This window comes from Stegostoma tigrinum, chromosome 39 (assembly GCF_030684315.1).
Source record: "Stegostoma tigrinum isolate sSteTig4 chromosome 39, sSteTig4.hap1, whole genome shotgun sequence".
NCBI lineage: Eukaryota > Metazoa > Chordata > Chondrichthyes > Orectolobiformes > Stegostomatidae > Stegostoma > Stegostoma tigrinum.
In genome coordinates, this window is record NC_081392.1 from 12,808,685 (window position 1) to 12,830,470 (window position 21,786).

The 21,786-nt window shown below is 47.2% G+C and overlaps 1 protein-coding gene across 5 annotated transcripts; it reads right to left on the reverse strand.

Annotated features, from left to right (window-relative positions):
• Positions 1 to 2,798: 2,798 nt before the first annotated feature.
• LOC125447808 (adenosine receptor A1-like) lies at positions 2,799 to 20,203 on the reverse strand. Of its 5 annotated transcripts, XM_059640929.1 has the most exons (4): positions 20,107 to 20,203; positions 17,304 to 17,427; positions 10,689 to 10,792; positions 2,799 to 5,486 (listed from the first exon to the last, which is right to left on the reverse strand). In XM_059640929.1, exon 4 carries the CDS (start codon positions 5,418 to 5,420, stop codon positions 4,320 to 4,322), a length of 1,101 nt encoding a protein of 366 aa, XP_059496912.1. In that variant the 5' UTR covers positions 5,421 to 5,486; positions 10,689 to 10,792; positions 17,304 to 17,427; positions 20,107 to 20,203; the 3' UTR covers positions 2,799 to 4,319. The 5 variants fall into 5 exon arrangements, with proteins under 5 accessions (XP_059496912.1, XP_048378503.1, XP_059496913.1 ...); XM_048522546.2 differs by lacking the exon at positions 20,107 to 20,203 and having other exon boundaries at positions 17,304 to 17,607; XM_059640930.1 differs by lacking the exons at positions 17,304 to 17,427; positions 20,107 to 20,203 and adding an exon at positions 13,129 to 13,224.
• Between the last annotated feature and the right edge of the window lie 1,583 nt (positions 20,204 to 21,786).

The window sequence follows — 21,786 nt, forward strand, 5'->3', positions numbered from 1 at the left end:
ATGCAGTGGGTGGGGGGGAAGAGCTGGGCTGGTTGTGTGGTGCAGTGGGGGGAGGGGACGAACTGGGCTGGTTTAGGGATGCAGTAGGGGAAGGGGAGATTTTGAAACTGGTGAAGTCCACATTGATACCATATGGCTGCAGGGTTCCCAGGCGGAATATGAGTTGCTGTTCCTGCAACCTTCGGGTGGCATCATTGTGGCACTGCAGGAGGCCCATGATGGACATGTCATCAAGAGAATGGGAGGGGGAGTGGAAATGGTTTGCGACTGGGAGGTGCAGTTGTTCGTTGCGAACTCCCCCTCCCATTCTCTTGATGACATGTCCATCATGGGCCTCCTGCACTGCCACAATGATGCCACCCGAAGGTTGCAGGAACAGCAACTCATATTCCGCCTGGGAACCCTGCAGCCATATGGTATCAATGTGGACTTCACCAGTTTCAAAATCTCCCCTTCCCCTACTGCATCCCTAAACCAGCCCAGTGCATCCCCTCCCCCCACTGCACCACACAACCAGCCCAGCTCTTCCCCCCCACCCACTGCATCCCAAAACCAGTCCAACCTGTCTCTGCCTCCCTAACCGGTTCTTCCTCTCACCCATCCCTTCCTCCCACCCCAAGCCGCACCCCCAGCTACCTACTAACCTCATCCCACCTCCTTGACCTGTCCGTCTTCCCTGGACTGACCTATCCCCTCCCTACCTCCCCACCTACACCCTCTCCACCTATCTTCTTTACTCTCCATCTTCGGTCCGCCTCCCCCTCTCTCCCTATTTATTCCAGTTCCCTCCCCCCATCCCCCTCTCTGATGAAGGGTCTAGGCCCGAAACGTCAGCTTTTGTGCTCCTGAGATGCTGCTTGGCCTGCTGTGTTCATCCAGCCTCACATTTTATTATCTTGGAATCTCCAGCATCTGCAGTTCCCATTATCTCTCCCTCCACACCTATCTCATCCATGTACATGTTTAAATGTCTCTTAAATTGTACTGGCTTACACCGCTACCTCTGGCAGGCCCTTCTAGACACTCTCCACTCTGTGTGTGAAAGAATTGCCCCATTGGACCCTTTTGTATCTCTCCCCTCTCACCTTAAACCTACGCCCTCTCATTTTAGATTCACCCACGCTGGGGAAAGCTGTTGGGTCTCTACCTTATCTATGGACCTCATGATTTTATAAATCTCTATAACCTACAGACTCCTACACTCCAGGGAAAAAAGTCCCAGCCTATTCAGCCTCTCCTTATAACTCAAACCCTCCAGTCCAGCTAGCATCCTAGTAAATCTTTTCTGCACAGTTTCTAATTTAATAATAGCCGTTCTACTGTAGGGTGATCAGAACTACATGCAGTGCTCCAAATGTGGCTTCATGAGTGTTTTGTTCAGCTGCAATGAAACATCCCAGCTCCTATACTCAATGCTCTGATTGATGAAAGCTAGCATGCTGAAAGTCTTCTTCATCACCCTGTCTACCTGTGACCCCACTTTCAAGGAGTTACGAACCTGTCCCTCTAGGTCACTTTGTTCTAGAACACTTCCCTGGACCCTAGCATTGACTGAGTAAGTCCTGCCTGGGTTTGACCTACCAAAACGCAACACCTTGCAGTTATCTAAATTAAACTCCATCTGCCTCTTCCTTAGCCCACTGGCCCAGTTGACCAAGACCTCATTGTATTCCCAGATAATCTTCGCTGTCCATTGTACCATTGATCTTGATTCATCCGAAAACTTACTACCCATACCTCGTAAATTCTCTTCCAAGTGTAAAAATATTTACTTTTGGTATTCTGGTGAATTGCCCTGATGGCTGCAAAGGCAAAAGTCTTTGACAAATTTTGTCTATGGTCAACAAGGATCAAATCCAACAGCTATTAAACTGGATTAGCTTTCTAGAAGTCCAGTTTGATCATCTGGAGTCATGACATCAAATCCCATCACCACGTTTAGGAAATTTAAATAAACCTGGAATTGGAAGTGAGCCACAGTATCATCAATTATTGTAAAAACTGATCTGGGTCACTAAAGACGATAGCCCTATCGCTGAACCATTAACCTAGAGACCCAGATAATGTTCTGGGGATAATGGGAACTGCAGATGCTGGAGAATTCCAAGATAATAGAATGTGAGGCTGGATGAACACAGCAGGCCAAGCAGCATCTCAGGAGCACAAAAGCTGACGTTTCGGGCCTAGACCCTTGGTCTAGGGTCTAGGCCCGAAACGTCAGCTTTTGTGCTCCTGAGATGCTGCTTGGCCTGCTGTGTTCATCCAGCCTCACATTCTATTATCTTAATGTTCTGGGGACCCGGGTTTGAATCCTGGCACAGCAGATGGTGGAATTTAAATTCAATAAAAATATCGGGAATTAAGAGCCTAAGGATGATCATGAATCCATTGCTGATTGTTGGGAAAAGCCATCTGGTTCACTAATGCCCTTTAGGGCAGGAAACTGCCATCCTTACCTGGTCTGGCCTACAGGTGACTCCAGACCCACAGCAATGTGGTTGGCTCTTAACTGCCCTCTGGGCAATTAGGGATGAACAATAAAGCCCTGGCCTAGACATTGATGTCCTCATCCCATGAATGAACGAGGGGGGACCTTCAGGGAATGAAATCTGACCTCCTTACCCAGTCTGGCTTACACGTGACTCCAGACCCGCAGCAGTGTGGTTGACTCTGAAATAGCCACAGAAAAAGACTCAGTTATTAAAAAGACAACTCCCCACCACCTGACCATCTCAAAGGCAATAAATGCTAGTCCGGCCTCATACTGAAAATTAATTTTATTAATTTTAATTGACGGGCAACTAGATCAGAAGCAAATTATAATAGATTGTCACATTTAATAACATAGAAAATAGGTGCAGGAGTTGGCTTTATGTCTATACCACCATCCATAGAATTACAACACAATGGAAACAGGCCATTTGGTCCAACAAGTCCACACCAATCCTCCAAAGAACATCCTACTCCAACTTAACCCCTGCATTTCCCAAGGCTAACCCACACATCCCTGGACACTATGGGTAATTTAGTGTGGCCAATCCACCCCAACCAACACATCTTCAGAGTGTGGGAGGGAACTCACACAGACACGGGGAGAATGTGCAAACCCTACACAGTCACCTGAGGGTGGAATTGAACCCAGGTCCCTGGAGCTGTGAGGCAGTAGCGCTTACCACAAAGCCACCTTACCATTCCCCACTCAATAGGATCATGGCTGGCCATGCAATCTCAGTATCCCATTCCCGCTTTCTCTCCATACCCCTTGATCCCTTTAGCTGCAAGGTCCATGCCCAGCGCCCTCTTGAATATATCTAAGACCTGGCCCCAACAGCTTCCTGTGGGAGAGAATTCCACAGGGAGTGAAGAAATTCTTCCTCATCTCAGCCCTGAATGGCTTATCCCTAATTCTTAGAGTGTGACCCCTAGTTCTGGACTCTCCCAACACTGGGACATTCTTCCCTCACCTAGCCTGTCCAGTCCCATCAGGACTTTATACATTTCTAAGAGATCCTCACCGCCACCGCTCCCCCCCCCCCCGCCAAATTCTTCTAAATTCCAGTGAGTACAAGCCCAGTTGATTGAGTCTATTGTCATATGTCATTCCTGCCATCCCGGGAATCAGTCTGGTGAACCTTCGCTGGACTCCCTCAATAGCAAGAATGTCCTTCCTCAGACTAGGGGACCAAAACTGCACACAATACTCCAGGTGTGGCCTCACCAAGGATCTGTATAACTGCAGCAAGACGTCCTTACTCCGATACTCAAATCCTCTCGCTATGAAGGCAGCGTGCCATTAGCTTTCCTCACCTCCTACTCCATCTGCATTCCAACCTTCAGCGACTGTTCCAGCATGACACCCAGGTCTCAATGCACCTCATGTATTCCTAAACTGCCACTATTCGGATGATAATCTGCCTTCCTGCTTTTGCCACAAAAGCGGATGACTTCACATTTATTGCATTTGCCACTCAGTCTGCCCAAGCCTCTCAGCATCCTCTTCACAACACACACCGCCCCCCCAGCTCAGTGTCCCCAGTCTAAAGGAATCGAGGATATGGGACAAGTAAATTGTGATTTGCGTACTTTTAGCAGTAGTTTACGTCGGTGCAGACCCGATGGGCCGAAGGGCCTTTTCTGTGCTGCGTGAAACTATAAGTCTAACCCAGGTACAGTGTGGCCTCTGTGCACTCATGGCTTGTGAGTGTCACAAGTAATGCATCATTCAACTGAAACAGCATTGGTGCAACAGCAAATGCTTAGAGAGGGTGCCAGGCTACATGCCAACCCAACAGGACCTTGGCGTTAGTTTCTCACCAATCCTAAAGCCCTGGCAAGGCATTGTTCTGGTTCCCGAAAGACTCAGTTTTAATCATTACGGTCAAATTCGTGTTGGAATACTTCCCAAAGAGTGCGGGGTAGGGGATGCATGAGGATGCCTCTTTGAAGGCTTCCCAGAAGCTCTTTATCCTGAAAACATAGATGACGGGGTTGATCACTGAGTTAAAGTGGGACAAAATAACCATGGTTAGCATCACAGACGTGGTGACATCGCAGTCTGGGCAGTACAGTTTGATGCAGTGCAGGATGTGTATCGGAATCCAGCTCAGGGTGAAGCAGAAAAGGACGATGAAGAGAGACATAGCCGTCTGGAGCTCCCGGCAGATAATCTTCCTCCGTTTCTCCTCTGCACTGATGCCAACGTGCCTCTCAGCTATGCGTCGGATCTGCCGCTTCACCTCGAAGAATATCTTGGCGTAGATGATGAACATGGCGAGGAGCGGCAGTAGGGTGCAGCCGAGAAAGTTGAAGTATACCATGTAGCTCTCATCGATGATGCTGTCGAAGAAGCAGCCCCCCTCAGCGATACGCGCCTTGCGCCATCCCATCAGGGGCACCAGCCCAATGACCACGGCCAGCACCCACACCACGCCGATGGCGAGGCCGGTGTTCCTGGGGGTTACCAGGACCGGGTAACGGAATGGCCTCAGGATGGCGATGTAGCGCTCCACTGCGATGGTGACCATACCGAAGATGGACGCCTGGGTGAGGACCAGCAGCGTGCAGAGCATGAGGACGCAGAGGTAGTAACTACACTGGGGGAGGCCAATGTCCGTCAGTAGAGCGCATGGGATAGCAACTGCCCCGACCAATATGTCCGCCACAGCCAGGGACACCAGGAAGTAATTTGTTGCTGTCCTTAATTTCCTGTTCCTGGCAACAACAAAGCAGATGAAGACATTCCCGAAAACAGCAAGGAATGCCGTTAATACCTCAGCAACAAAATATCCGACATTGATGGGCAAGGGAGGGCTAGTGCAATTGAAATTGCTTCCAACAAAACCTGCTGATGTGCCCATTGTGGAACTAGAAATTCCTCTCTGCTTTGTCTCCCGCCTTAAGTCGTCATGTTTCTGGGTCATCAATGGTCTTCCGAGTAAGCCATAGGCTAGTCTTCAGGGGGAGGATTCGGGCCTTTCTGTTTTGCCCTTGCGGGAGTGAAGAAAAAGGAACAATTTTAGATGGATGGAACTCTTGCTCTGTTCAATGAAAATTCTCAACACAGAAGTTGGGGTGGTGTGGGATAAAGCCATTCAGTCTATTGTCAAAGATAGTAGGAACTGCCGATGCTGGAGAATCTGAGATAACAAGGTGTAGAGCTGGATGAACGCAGCAGGCCAAGCAGCATCAGAGGACCAGAGGATTCTCTGAAGAAGAGTCCAGACCCAAAACGTCAGCTTTCCTGCTCCTCTGATGCTGCTTGTCCTGCTGTGTTCATCCAGCTCCACACCTTGTTATCTCAGCCTATTGTCAAAGTGGTTACCCAGGAGATGTCCAATCTAATCCCACATTCCTGCAGTAGATTACTAGCCGTGACAGGTTACTGCTCATCAAGTAGCTATCCCAAGTAATTTTTCTTTATGGGGCACAGGTACTAAGTGGTTGATGACGATAGTAGGCCAGGCAGCATTAGAGGAGCAGGAAAGCTGATGTTTCTTTGAAGAAGGGTCCCAACCCGAAACATCAGCCTTCCTGCTCCTCTGATGCTGCTTGGCCTGCTGTGTTCATCCAGCTCTACACCTTGTTATCTCTGTTTCTCCAGCATCAGCAGTTCATACTGTCTCTAGGTAATAAATAGTTAATGTGTAAGGAGTTTACCATATTTCTTTAATGAGGGAAAGCAGAGACTTCTTAAAAGATGGTATTTTCTCTTTATTTCACCTTCACATCTTTGAAGATGAATGAATTCTTTGCATTTCCTTTAAGTCCTTAGAAAGATGCCATCAAGTCCATACCAACTCTCCAAAGAGCATCCCACCCTCGTCCTGTATTTCCCCATGGCTAACCCACCCAGCCTACACTGCCCTGAGCACTACAGGCAATTTAGCACAGCCAATCCCGACTAACCTGCACATCTTTGGACTGTGGGAGGAAACTGAAGCAAACCCAGAGGAAACCCACGCAGACACGGGGAAAATGTGCCAATTCCATACACATGTACTTTAAGTACATTTAAGTCGTCATTGGATAGGCATATGGACGTACATAGAATAGTGTAGGTTAGATGGGCTTGAGATCGGTATGACAGGTCGGCACAACATCGAGCGCCGAAGGGCCTGTACTGTGCTGTAATGTTCTATGTTCTATGTAGATAGTTGCCTGAGGGTGGAATTGAACCCGGGTCCCTGGCACTGGGTGGCAGCAGGGCTAACCCTACTGCCATCCTTTTATAGATAATAAAGTGTGAAGCTGGATGAACACAGCAGGCCAAGCAGCATCTCAGGAGCACGAAAACTGATGTTTTGGGCCTAGACCCTTCATCAGAGAGGGGGATGGGGTGAGGGTTCTGGAATAAATAGGGAGAGGGGGGGAGGCGGACCGAAGATGGAGAGAAAACAAGATAGGTAGAGAGGAGAGTATAGGTGGGGAGGTAGGGAGGGGATAGGTCAATCCAGGGAAGACGGACAGGTCAAGGAGGTGGGATGAGGTTAGTTGGTAGGAGATGGAGGTGCGGCTTGAGGTGGGAGGAAGGGATGGGTGAGAGGAAGAACAGGTTAGGGAGGCAGAGACAGGCTGGGCTGGTTTTGGGATGCAGTGGGGGGAGGGGAAGAACTGGGCTGGTTTTGGGATGTGGTGGGGGAAGGGGAGATATTGAAGCTTGTGAAGTCCACATTGATACCATTGGGCTGCAGGGTTCCCAAGCAGAATATGAGTTGCTGTTCCTGCAACCTTCGGGTGGCATCATTGTGGCACTGCAGGAGGCCCATGATGGACATGTCATCTAAAGAATGGGAGGGGGAGTTGAAATGGTTCGCAACTGGGAGGTGCAGTTGTTTATTGCGAACCGAGTGGAGGTGTTCTGCAAAGCGGTCCCCAAGCCTCCGCTTGGTTTCCCCAATGTAGAGGAAGCCACACCGGGTACAGTGGATGCAGTATACTACATTGGTAGATGTGCAGGTGAACCTCTGCTTAATATGGAAAGTCGTCTTGGGGCCTGGGATAGGGGTGAGGGAGGAGGTGTGGGGGCAAGTGTAGCATTTCCTGTGGTTACAGGGGAAGGTGCCGGGTGTGGTGGGGTTGGAGGGCAGTGTGGAGCAAACAAGGGAGTCACGGAGAAAGTGGTCTCTCCGGAAAGCAGACAAGGGTGGGGATGGAAAAATGTCTTGGGTGGTGAGGTCGTCCCCTCCACCCACTGTATCCCAAAACCAGCCCAGCCTATCTCTGCCTCCCTAACCTGTCCTTCTTCTCACCCATCCCTTCCTCCCACCTCAAGCCGCACCTCCATTTCCTACCTACTAAACTCATCCCACCTCCTTGACCTGTCCGTCTTCCCTGGACTGACCTATCCCCTCCCTACCTCCCCACCTATACTCTCCCCTCCACCTATCTTCTTTTCTCTCCATCTTCAGTCTGCCTCTCCTTCTCTCCCTATTTATTCCAGAACCCTCTCGCCATCCACCTCTCTGATGAAGGGTCTAGGTCCGAAACGTCAGGAATTATGATGAGCCTGTATTTAAATTTAATTAGATCATAGATTAGAGTACTGTCTGGAGAGGGAATAGAGGAGATTGACCAGGGTATTAAAGGTGGCTCAGCAGTCAGCACTGCTACCTCACGGCACCAGGGACCCAGGTTCAATCCCTCCTTGGGAGACTGTCTGTGTGCAGTTTGTACATTCTCTGTGTGGATTTGCTCCAGTTTCCATCCACAGTCCAAAGATGTGCAGGTTAGGGTGGAGTGGCTGTGTGTTCAGGGATGTGTAAGCTAGGACGGCTAGCTACGGGCGATGCATGGTTACAGGGGCAGGATGGGTCTGGGCGGGATGTTCTTCTGCGGGTGGGTGTTGGCTGAATGGCCTGTTTGCACACTGTAGGGATTCTATGATATTGCCAGACCTGGAAAGCTTTAGTTTTGAAGAGAGACTGGACAGAACAGGGTTGTTTTTCTTGGAACAGAGGAGACTGAGAGGGGGGAGCTACTTGAGATGTGTAAAATTATGAGGGGCACAGATAGGTTAGATAGAAGAGACATTTCCCATCATTGGAGGGATCAGTGACCTGAGGAGGGGGGGTGCATTTGAGGTAAGGGGCATGAGGTTTAGAGGGGATGTGAGGACAAATGCTTTCAGCCAGAGGGTGGTGGGAATCTGGAATTCACTGCATGTAAAAGGTGAGAGAGGCAGATACCTTCAGAATGTTGAAGAAATGCAGCAAACTTTGATTCAACCTTATGAACCGACACTTTCAATAAATTATAGACCTCAAATATGCTGCACTTTAATGCATTATTCTATCAAATTTATTTTCCTCTATGTTAATATATTTGTTGTTCAACTGGATGATAAACTATCGATGTTGATTCAATTTCGAGTGAACTTCTCCTCATGGAATGAAATCTACCACAATGTCCAAGTAGTCGTTTGAGGGTGTGAGTGAGAAGGCTGTCGGCATGGAAGTTTTATTTAGGGCAAAGTTGTATTATTATTAACGTGATTATTGCCGCAAATAAAGTATAACGGTGATGTTTATACCCGCTGCATTATGTTTCTATCACTTAGTGTATATTTTTACATTCATTACATGGCATCCTTGATCAACTGGGATATTTGATTAACTTGTACACACTCCTGCTCCCACAGGTACTGGTTAATAAAACGTTTGCCATAATTTAATGTGTATTTTTGATGCTGAGGCAAACAGCAACAACTGCTGGAAAATGGGTTTCTAAAAGTTAAGTGAGATAGGAGGAACTGCCGATGCTGGAGAATCTGGGATAACAAGGCGTGGTGCTGGACGAAGACAGCAGTATCAGAGGACCAGGAAAGGGTCTTTTCTGAAGAAGGGCCCAGCCCCGAAGCGTCAGCTTCCCTGCTCCTCTAATGTCACCTGGCCTGCTGTGTTCCATCCAGCTCCACACCCTGTTATCTTATTTCTAAAGGTTAGGTGGCTGTTTTTGACCTGTGCAGACTCAATGGGCCAAAAGGTCTGTTTCTGTGCTGTACATCTCTCTGAATCTATGACCCTGAATGCCTTGAGCCATTGGCAAGAATGACATAGATCTCCTGGAGAGGATATGGAGGAAATTTGGCAACATGGATACCAAGAATGGGGCCAAACATAAGGAGATGATTGGACAGCGTGACTTCCTGAAGATAAAGGCTGGGGGTCGGGGGTGGGAGGTGGAGGAGGTTGGGTGGGGGTGGCAGTGTCCTATCAGAGGTCATTAAAATGTCGAAATGTTTTGACAGATGGAGACAGAGAGCGTTTTTCCTCTCATGGGGGAGAAGGCCATCGATAGTGCCCAAGATGGTCCCCAAGAAATTCAGCAGAATTCACTCAATGGGGAGAATGTGGACCTCACTTCCACAGTGAGAGGTTGGAGTGAATGGTACATGCTTGAAGGAAAGCTAGGTATGCAGAAGGGGATAGACAGTGACAACTGAGATGGGGAAGAGGTTTTCTTTTAATTCATTCACGGGATGTGGCAGTCACTGACTGGGGCAGCATTTATTGCCCATCCCTAATTGCCCCAAAGTGTCAACCACATTGCTGTGGGTCTGGAGTCACATGTAGGCCAGACCAGGTAAGGGATGGCAGTTTCCTTCCCTGAAGGACATTAGTGAACCAGATGGGGTTTTGCAACGTAGATAACCAGGTGTAGAGCTGGATAAACACAGCAGGCCAAGCAGCATCAGAGGAGCAGGAAAGCTGACGTTTCAGGTCGAGACCCTTCTTTGTCTGAAAGGTCTCAAAAAGTGCCTAGGCCCGAAATGTCAGCTTTCCAGCTCCTCTGATGCTGCTTGGCCTGCTGTGTTCATCCAGCTCCACACCTTGTTATCTCAGATTCTCCAGCATCTGCACTTCCTACTGTCTCTGAAAGAGTTTTCCAACAATTGACAACGGATTCGTGGTCATCATTAGACTTTTAATTCCAGATTTTTCTTTATTGAATTTCATCTTGACCGTTCGAACCCAGGTCCTCAGAACATTATGTGGGTTTCTAGATGTGCAGTTAGGGACGGGCAATAAATGCTGAGCCAGCCAACAGCTGGATGAATGAGTTAATATAAATAGCTTCGATTGCTGTAAAATCCCCATCTGGTTCACAGACCAAGAGGTGCAAGTACATAATTCTTTGAAGTTTGCATCACATGTACACAGGGTGGTTAAGAAGGTGACTGGCACACTTGCCTTCATTGCTCATCTTCTGAGTGTAGGAGTTGGGATGTTATGTTGAGGTTGTACAGGATGTTGGTGAGGCCTCTTCTGAAGCACTGTGTCCAGTTCTGGTCGCGCTGTTATAGGAAGGATATTATTAAGTTAGAGAAGGTCCATGAGAGATTTACTAGGACGTTGCTGAGAATGAGATATAGAAATAGGCTGTGTGGGCAAGGACCGTTTTCACTGGAGGGCAGGAGGTTGAGGGGTGACCTCGTAGAGGTTTATAAAATAATGTGGGATATGGAGAAGGTGAAAGGCAAGTGTCTTTTCCCTAGGCTAGGGGAATTTCAATACCAGGGGGCATACTTTTAAGGTGAGAGGAGAAAGATTTTAAAATGATTTGAGGGACGATTTTTTTGCACAGAGAGTGGTTCGTGTGTGAAATGAACTTCCAGAGGAAGTGGTGGGTGCAGCTACAACATTTAAAAGACATTTGGATAAGTGCATGAATAGGAAAGGTTTGGAGGGATATGGGCCAGGGGCAGGCAGGTGGGACTAGTTTAGTTTGGGATTATGGTGGGTGTGAACTGGTTGGACCGAAGGGTCTGTTTCCACGCTGTATGACTAGTCTCTGCAATAGTGACTGTGAAACTGTCTCCCATCAGTGTTCACTCATTTCCTTCAGGGAAAGAAATCTGCCGTCCTTACCTGGTCTGGCCTACACGTGACTCCAGGCCCAGGGATCGACTCATAATTACACTTTAAAATGGCCCAAGCAAACTGTTTGGGTCAAGGGTAAGTAAGGACAATCAATGCTGGCCTAGCGAGTGACTCCCAATCCCATAAATCCCATAAGGGAAAAATACCTGGGTATCTGAGGCAAGGTGAGCAAACTAAAACTGGACTTGCATTTATATAGCACCTTTCGCACACTCAGGATCCATCGACACAGTTTGGAGGTGTCATTGTTGTTGCTTTGAAGAAAGCACAGCAAGCTCCCACTAACACCACTGGTGATAACAACTAAACAATCAGTTCTCAGTGAGGGAACCTCAGAGGAGCTTCACGAGAATGGTCCCAGGAATGAGAAGCTTAACATACGAGGCAAGTTTGAGGACTCTGAGACTAGACTCATTGGAGTTTAGAAGGATGAGGAGGGATCTATTGAAATTTACAGAATACTGAATGGCCTGGACAGAGCGGGTGTTGGGAAGATGTTTCCATTGGTTGGAGAGACTAGGACCTGAGGGCACAGCCTTAGAGTAAAGGGAAGACCTTTTAGAACGGAGGTAAGGAGAAACAGCTTAAGCCAGAGCGGGGTGAATCTATGGAATTCACTGCCACAGAAGGCTGTGGAGGCCGGGCCATTGAGTACATTTAAGACAGAGATAGACAGGTTCTTGATTATCAAGGGGATCAAGGGTTACAGGGAGAAAGCGGGAGAATAGGGTTGAGGAACTTATCAGCCATGATTGAATGGCAGAACAGACTTGATGGGTAGAATGGCCGATTTTCTGATTCTATGTCTTATGGCCTTATAGATTGAGTAGTGGTGAGGCTACAAGGCTAGCTCTGTTAAAATAACCTACAGGATCTCTAACGTGTACTCGGGAGGGTAGATAGGGATTCACTTTTGTAGTGATTATAACAAGGTCGGCCAGGGGGACCCCATAGAGTATGAGTTCCCTGACTGGGGCTGTTAAGCTGGTCCAATCAGGGAGCCCTGGCTGCCAGATATAAACAGGAGTGTTAGGGGGTCGCGTTCACTCTGAGAGCTGGCTCTAAGGCAGCTGGATCAGTGTCAAAGATTCTCCGCATATATAGAGGGAGACGGTATACCAGCCTCTGTGGAGTTATTTCAGGTTTAATATCTTAGCTGATAATGCAGAGTACACTGGTTTGGTGGCGCGAGATTTTAACACACAGCCTTCTGTTTTACAGAGGTGATGGAGTTTCCCACTCAGTCATACAACAATCCAGCTGATTGTGTATCATCCCCGGCACCCAGCCTCGAGCTGGATGGCCAGAGAACAGCGTCAGCCCCCACCTTCTGCAATCCAATCTCCGAAAGCAAATCCCAATCAAGATTGGGTCCTACATGGATTCTCAATTAAACGCAAAGCTGTACTAGGCCACACAGGACTGCCATCTCGTGAGAGGGAGAAGACTGGGGTTCATTCTAAGAGTCTCCGCACCTCAGGTGAGGAGGAGAGCCCTTCATGGTAACCTCAGCCCAAGCCCACCCATCACTCACCAGCCATCCAGCTAACTGAGCTAACCAACCCTGGGATTCTAAACAAATCCCACCTGAACCAGAGCGCCTCTCCTTCCTGAGGCAGATCGCCTCCCCCGTTTATCCAATCACTTCCCTCCCGAGGGGCTACTTCCAACAGTTTTGTGTCCAACTGAAATTGCAGAATTGGCGGAAATTAAATTAAAGCTGCAGAAGACAGAACAACAAATCTCTTACCTGCAGTTAGTCTAAATGAAACAGCAACATGCACAGGAATATGCATCTGACAATAGCTCATACCAGATACAACTTCCTTCTAATTAACTGGCAATCATTCTGCGATAAAGCTGCTTGATTGCGTCAACTTTTGGTTAATTAGTAACAGCTAGAGGGGATAATGTAATCTAATCAGATTGCTCCAGTGACAGATATAAACAATGCAAACTTTGATGCAGAGAATGGTGACGAAAGCTGAGCACTTTGATTAGATTACCGATTCGAAAGCTAACCTGGAGATCTATTATTCTCTATAAATAAACAGCAAATGCAAAATCGAATTCTGAAAATACACAAAAGCCGATCGCCCCTCCCTGTATTTCCAGCAAGCCCTATGTATAAATTATCCAAATGCCTTTGACAAATTTGAATGAGTAACTCATTGCAGAATATCTGTAACACTTTACATAAACCACCTTGAACTTCTCAATTATATTCCAATCTGGAACTCATTCCTGGGTATCTGTTATTCTATGTATAAACACCCTGAACCATTTGATTAGATTCCAGTCTGTAACTCACTTCCTGGTGTCTGTTTTTCTATATATAAACCACTCTGAACCCCTCGATTAGATTCTAGTCTTTAACTCAATCCCAGCTATCTGTTATTCTATAAATTTATCCACTGAATCCCTCAATTCAATTCCAGTCTGTAACTCCCTCCTGGGGATCTGTTATTCTGTATATAGACACCCCCAAAGCCCTTGATTCGATTCCAGCCTGTGGCTCACTCCTGGGTATCTGTTATCCTATTTATGAACAACCAAACCTCTCATTAGATAGCAACCTGGACTGTGCAGCTAAATATAACAAAGGGATTTTGGTGACATTGTCCTTTCTCTCGTACGGAATATCACTATCAAACATACAGAGCAGTTTGTCCTGTATGAACATCAGCTCCTCTCGTGATTAAGAGAGCAATACAATTCTGCAGAACGAGCAAGATACAAACAGAGAGGATGCTCACAAACTCAAAGGAAGGTGCAAGTCCCACTGTCAATGGAACATTGGGATGGCTTGTGTTTTCCTGTGATGTCCGGTGGAAGACTGCTTATGCTCCTGGAATACAGGTAATGTTTTGAAATACTGGTTCCTTTTCTGGAATACTGGTTATGTTTTGGAATATTGATTATGTCGCTGGAATACTGGTTATGTTTTGGAATATTGATTATGTTTTGGAATATTGGTTATGTTGCTGGAATACTGGTTATGTATGGAATATTGATTATATTTTGGAATATTGATTATGTTGCTGGAATACTGGTTATGTTTTGGAATACTGGTTATGTTACTGGTGTTCCTAATCTGGATGAATGATGTGAAAACAAGGATTCTAATCCAAACAAAGCAACTGGAGGAATTTAAATTCACCCCACGACATAAATTTAGAATTGTAAGGAAGGTCTTAGTAATGGTGACGATGAAATAGTCCAATTGTCTTTAAAACCCATCTGCCTGACTAATGTTCTTTTGAGGAGGGAGTCTGTTTGGATTAGTCATGTTGACAGTGATGTAGCTCAATTGCTGTCTGCAATAGCCACTCAATACTTGGGAAGGTTCACCGCAAACTTCTAAAAGCAATGAGTTTGGGCATTTACTGGCCTGGGCAGTAATGTCATTTCCTGTGACTGAATGAACAATATCACATCTTAAATAGTTAGCTCATTTAACTGGTTTGTACGTTTATGTGGTTTCTCTTCAGTTATCTATTAAAACGCATCAGTCTATTCTCTGTCAACCACAAAAGTGATGGGAGGTGACTTCTACAGCACACCTACTCAGCAATAACCCACTCAGTGTGACACCCAGTTTGGGTTCTGCCAGGGCCACTCTGTTCCTGACCTCATTACAGCCCTGGTTCAAACATGGACAAAAGAGCTGAATTCCAGAGGGTGAGGTGAGAGTGACAGCCCTTGACATCAAGACTGCATTTGAGTGAGTGTGGCATCAAGGAACCCGAACAAAACTGGAATCAACGGGTATCGGGGGCTAATGCTCTGATTGTTGGAGTCATACCTGACACACAGGAAGATGGTCGTGGTTTTTGGAGGTCAGTCACTCAGCTCCAGGACATCTCTGCAGGAGCTCCTCAGCGCAGTGTCCTAGGCCCAACCATCTTCAGCTGCTTCATCAATGACCTTCCCTCCATCTTAAGGTCAGATGCAGGGATGTTCACCAATGATCGCACAGTGCTCACTGTTTGCCTCCAAGCCACTCATCTTCCGGACCCGGAAATGTATCACCACTTCTTCAGTGTCACTGGGTCAAAATCCTGGAATTCCCTCCCAAACAGCATTGTCCAATACCCTCAGGACTGCCACAGTTCAAGAAGCAGTTCACCACCAGCTTTTCAAGGGGCAATTAGGGATGGGCAACAAATGCCTGGCCAGTCAAACCATGAATGAACAAGAAAGTAGCTAGCCCAGGCAATGCCTGCCCATGAAGCACACTAAGGTGGCACAGTGGTTAGCACTGCAGTCTCATGGCACCAGGGACCCAGCTTCAATCCCACCCTCGGGCAACTGCCTGTGTGGAGTTTGCACATTCTCCCCGTGTCTGCGTGGGTTTCCTCACACAGTCCAAAGATGTGCAGGTTAGGGAGGATTGGCTGTGCTAAACTACCCATAGTGCCCAGGGATGTGCAGGTTGGGGTGGGTTGGCCGTGCTAAATTGCCCATAGTGCCCAGGGATGTGCAGGTCAGGGTGGACTGGCCGTGCTAAATTACCCATAGTGCCCAGGGATGTGCAGGTCAGGGTGGACTGGCCGTGCTAAATTACCCATAGTGCCCAGGGATGTGCAGGTCAGGGTGGATTGGCCGTGCTAAATTACCCATAGTGCCCAGGGATGTGCAGGTCAGGGTGGATTGGCCGTGCTAAATTACCCATAGTGCCCAGGGATGTGCAGACTGGGTTGGTTAGCCATGAGTAATGCAGGGTTACAGGGATGGAATGGCGGGGCGGTGGTGGGATGCTCTGAGGGTTGGTCTAGACTTTTGGGCCGAAGGGCCTGTTTCCACAACGTAGGGATTCTGTGATCTATGATCATAAGCCAGCCCAGGAAACGTTGGCGCAGGGTTGATAGTGAGTGCTATTTGCCTTATCCGAACATCAGATTCTCTCCTGATTAAATGAATGATATAACCCTGCAGAATGCCAATGGTATGGGAGAGTCAACATCGCACTGTCTCAACAACACTCTTCCTTTACCCTCAATCATTAGTTGCTGGGGCATATTGACTATCTAATGTTATGTGGGGTTATAAGTTAACTCCTTCAGGATCTCGCGGTAGTGAGCCTATTTCTGGACCAGAAAGGATGAGGTTGAGTCTCTCCTACAGCGCATGGGGTGCCATAACATCCCTGAGAAGGCTGACTAAAAGTTTGCAGAGGAAATTTTGCAACTTTGCAATGTTGGCTTGTGCACTCATGGTTAAAGTGGGCACATTCTATCAGGGATGGCAGCGGAACAACAATGGTAGGTATTTCTGGATAAAATGCAGAAGGTGCAGGATCAGATCATCCCAAAGAGGAAGAAAGATTCTAAGGGGAGGCAGGGGTGGCCGTGGCTGACAAGGGAAGTTAAGGACTGTGTAAAGATAAAAGAGAAGTATAACACAGCAAAGATGAGCAGGAAGCCGGAGGACTGGGAAGCTTTTAAAGCTCAACAGCGGATAACTAAAAAGGTAATACACATTTAGAACAGAGTTGAGGAGAAACTTCTTCACCCAGAGAGTGGTGGATATATGGAATGCTCTGCCCCAGAAGGCAGTGGAGGCCAAGTCTCTGGATACTTTCAAGAAAGAGATGGATAGAGCTCTTAAAGATAGTGGAATCAAGGGTTATGGGGATAAGGCAGGAACAGGATACTGATTGTGGATGAGCAGCCATGATCGTAATGAATGGTGGTGCTGGCTCGAAGGGCCGAATGGCCTACTCCAGCACCTATTGTCTATTGTCTATTCGAAATCAAATGCTGCTCAGTTCCATTATCTCATTCTGTGCGCAGTTTGAATGTAGAAGTAACTACCTTCAGCAGTTTGCAGCGTCGTACACACACACACAAACTCTCCAGAATGTCTGTGAAAATAGTAAGAATTCTGCAATACAAAAGAAGCAAAGATAGAAATTGATGTTACCAGACAGAGCTGCCAGATCCTGCCGAGCTTTTCCAACAATTCCAATCTTCGTCTCTGATTTCCTGAAGTCCTTTTGGTTTTTATTTTGCAATACGCCAGGTGGTCTGCCGGCCCCGAGGAAAATCTATTGCATAAAGAGGAAAGAAATTATTATTGAATTTTCAAAAGCATTTGCACAGAACGTCCCGGGGCCACTTGGGGTGAGTGGGGTATTATTTTTTGAGCATGTTCTCTGTTGGATTCGTTTTCACTTCGGCAACTGCCTCCTCCCCCTCCCCCCCCGAAGCTGTCAGACAGCTGGCTGTGACTGTTCAGATTGAGCTGCTTTTCATAGCTGATCCTATCATTTGGCAGGCAAATCAAGGTGTGGTATGCAAATTAAGGTGCAATTCACCTGCTCTCTCTCTGGTGCTGTGAACAGACCAATACAGGACTCCTAAAGCTGCAAAGTTTGAAACCAACATAGTTTGGTCAGACCGTAGAGCTGTTCTCTCATTGGAGGGACCGAGACAAATGTCAAACTGTCAGAGACAACAGGTCCCCATGCCCAGGCAAGGTGAGAGAAGAGTTCTTCAGCTGGTGCAGGAATTGAACCCATGCTGTTAGGCAAAGAGCCATCCAGCCCTACTGAGCTAACCTATCCCCTTACAGTGGTAACGTCACTAATCTAGACCTGCCAGCCTTGGGGAAAAGAGGGGCCAGTGGATCACCGGTTCAAAATATCTGCTGGACGTTCAATTCAATCAAATCATGAACTGTCAACTTCATAGAATCCCTACAGTGTGTGGGAGCAGGCCACTCAGCCCATCGAGTCTGCATTGGCCCTCTGAAGAGAGCCTCACCAAGACCCAGAACACACCCCCCTGCCCCACCTATCCTGTCCCTGCAACCCTACATTTCCCCATAGCCTATACCTCTTTAGACTGCTAGAGGAAACCAAAGCACCCAGGGGGAAACAGATACAGGGAGAATGTGCACACACTCCACACGAACAGTCGCCTGTGGGTGGGATCGAAGCTGGGTCCCTGGTGCCGTGAGACAGCAGCGCTAACCCATGAGACACCGTGCTGCCCCCAAGGCACTGTAACGGTGACTGTGAAATTATAATCAATTGTTAGAGCCCCATTTGGTCCACTGAGGCCCTATAGGGAGGGACATTTCCATCCTTTCCTGGTCTGGCCTACACATGTCTCCAGCAAAGTGGCTGACTCTTAATTGTCCTCTGAAATGGCTGATGCTGAGCTCAAGGGGCAATTAGGGATGGGCAACAAATTGCCCACATCCCAAGAAAGAATAATGATTTTGGCCAGAAGACATGAACCAGAGGAAATGATAATTGCAGCCTTCCAGGGATGTTCTAGAAGCTTCTGCTGCCCCTAACGCGTCCTTCAAGATTCAACCCTTGGGCGATATGTAGATCAGCTCTGGCTCGGGTTAATAGGGCTGTCACCATGGTAATACAAAGCCTCACTCTGGGCCTTGAGCCCTGAAGATAGAAGCCAATGCATTATTACAGCGCTGAGGGAGAGTTACTCTGTCCACAGTGCTCCTATTCCATCAAGGTACTGAACTGAGGCCTTTAGCTACCTGTCCAGGAGGAAGCAGACAATCCCAAGGCTCCCCCATTTGGACGAAGAGCAGGAGAGTGGGGGTGTCACAGCGAGAGGAGGATTAACCCCCTTCAGCCAGCACACATGTTCGTGGGATCTTGCTGTGTGCAAATTGACTTCCAAAATCTTCCACTTACTTTGTGAACTGAAAGATGTTTTGAGATATCGGAGCAATCATGAAGAGTGTAAAATAAATGCTCATCTGTCCTTTTTCTAAACTGCAGTGAAAGAGGCCTTTTTAAAAAAAAATGTCATTCAGAGAATGTGGGCCCTGCTGGCCAGGTTGCATTTATTGCCCATCCCTAATTGCCCAGAGGGCAGCTGAGAGCCGTGGGTCCGGAGTCACATATAGGTCAGACCAGGTAAGGATGGCAGTTTCCTTCCCTAAAGGACATTAGTGAACCAGGTGGGCTTTTCCCTGGCAATCAATAATGATTTCATGGTTATCTTTAGACCTTTAATTTCAGACTTCATTGATTTCAAATGCCATCATCTGCCACAGTGGGATTCAAACCTGAGTCCCCAGAACATAACCTAGGTCTCCAGATTACTAATCTAGTGATAAAACCATTAGGCGATTGCCTCCCTGATGACGCACTGGAATAACTGCGCAGAGGCTGATCTCTGGTCACACTTACAGGGAGGGGCTCTGACCAGCTAGCTCAAACCTAGTCCCTCAGATGAAGAGACGCTCTGATGCTCCAGTTTATATCTGTCAGCCAGGGCTCCCCAACTGGCCCGGGTTAACAGCCCCAATCATAGTCAATGAGATCCTCCTGGCTCTTGTTCTAATCATTACATCCAATGAAAACCACGTCCCACCTCTCCTCACCTCATCCATCCAACAGTTTCTCCATTCACCCAGCTTCCCCTCAAATGTACCCAGCTCAACACAGTCCTCTGTGGCGGTGACCTCACCGCGCTCCAGGTGAATGATGTGGGGCGGTAGGAGGATGGGCAGTAAGCAGTGCAACACAGCAGGATCCCAGCGATGATCTCTTTCCCCACATTGTGATTAAGGTGGAGCTGAAGACAATACCAAGCACAGGGAGACATGGACATGCCGACAAATCTGCTGTCTGTCACCCTTTCCTCTGTTGTTTTATTTATAAACTAGATCCTCTGACCTGAGCTGGAGTTGTTTGATGAACTGTCAGTCAATAGAAAGCTTCCATCGATGTGATCCCAATTACCTGGATCCAAGGAACTCAAAGCAATCCAATATTCCAACACAGAAATGTCTGTGCAGAGTGGACTCAGCCGGAATGTCTGGCTGAGCTGAATAAAAGCTGTTCCCTCTGTCTTTCCCTTTGAGTTCAGTTACCAGCTGCTTGGATACCAGATGACCACTTAATCGTTCTATGAAAATCAGCTTCAATGATTCATGCTATTATGGAGCACTGCTCTTTCTCTGCCATTAAACAGTGATTTAGCTTTTCCAGCTTATTGATTTTTTGCCTCCTGCTTCTCTCTATGTTATTTTGCCATATGATTAGCCATTTGGTTTCCTTCTCTGATTGAGGAACAGCAGTGCTGTTAGCATGAGTGTGTGTGTGTGTGAATGTGAGTGTGTGCATGCGTGAATGTGTGTGCGTGAATGTGAGTGTGTGAGTGTGGGTGTGAACATGAGTGTGTGCATGTGAATGTGAGTGTGTGTGTGTGAGAATGTGTGTGTGTGTGTGTGTGTGTGTGTGTGAGTGTGTGTGTGTGGGTGTGAATGTGAGTGTGCGCATGTGTGAATGTCTGTGTGTGAATGTGAGTGTGTGAGTGTGGGTGTGAACATGAGTGTATGCATGTGTGAATGTGAGTGTGTGCATGTGTGAATGTGAGTGTGCGTGTGTGAATGTGAGTGTGTGTGTGTGTGTGTGTGTGTGAGTGTGTGTGTGGGTGCATGAATGTGAGTGTGTGCGTGAATGCGAGTGTGTGTGTGAGTGTGAATGTGAGTGAGAGTATGTGGATGAGTGTGGGTGTGAATGTGTGAGAGTGTGGATGCGCATGTGAGTATGTGTGTGAATGCGTATGTGTGAACACAAGTGTGAGTGTGAATATGAGTGAGAGTATGTGTGAATGTGAGTGTGAGTGTGTGTGTGTGACTGTGAGTGTGAATGTGAGAGTGAGAATTTGAGCACATGAATTTAAACGGGTGTTAATGTGAGTGTGAGTGTTACAAGGCAAAAATATTTAAGTGTTACATTAGGAAATGGGGCCTGCGAGAACATATCTGGTATTTTTTTCTCAAGCTAAATTAGCCGTCACTGTCTGTTTTTAGAGCATTAAACCTGCAAATCAGTTCAGGCGTCAGGCTAATGGAAACCACGCGGCTGTGGCATTTATCTGTCAAACACCTTTAAAGTGAATATGTGGAGGAAGGTGAGTTTGCAGTTCACACTTGGGTGCGAATGATCAACTCTTGCTAAACGTACATTTAGTTCACATTCACACAGAGAGTGTGTGCAACGATACCTAGGTGCAGATAAAAGTTTGCAGTCCAACAAGGAAAGGGGTGCTATCTTTTTCAAGCTGTTACTTTTGCAAGCTCAGATGCTGGTGAGCTTTCAATGGTTGAGTTAGCTGAGCAAGAAGATGATTTTTAAATATATTGTCCCCTCTAAGTAGTATTTTAAATTGATGCTGGGCATGCCATCGTATTGGAGGTATTTTCTAAACAACCTGTTCAGAGATATTATTACAGAACTCTGGAGCAGGTGGGAATTTAACCCTGACCCCCTGATCCAGAGGTAGTGCTGTGGCGCCACAAGAGATCCCACATTGTATTGCAATATATTCACAGCTTAATGTATGAAACCAATTGACATACCTCAAGTGACAGTTCTGTGATCTTTCCAACAAGTTCAACTAACCTCAGTAAAGAT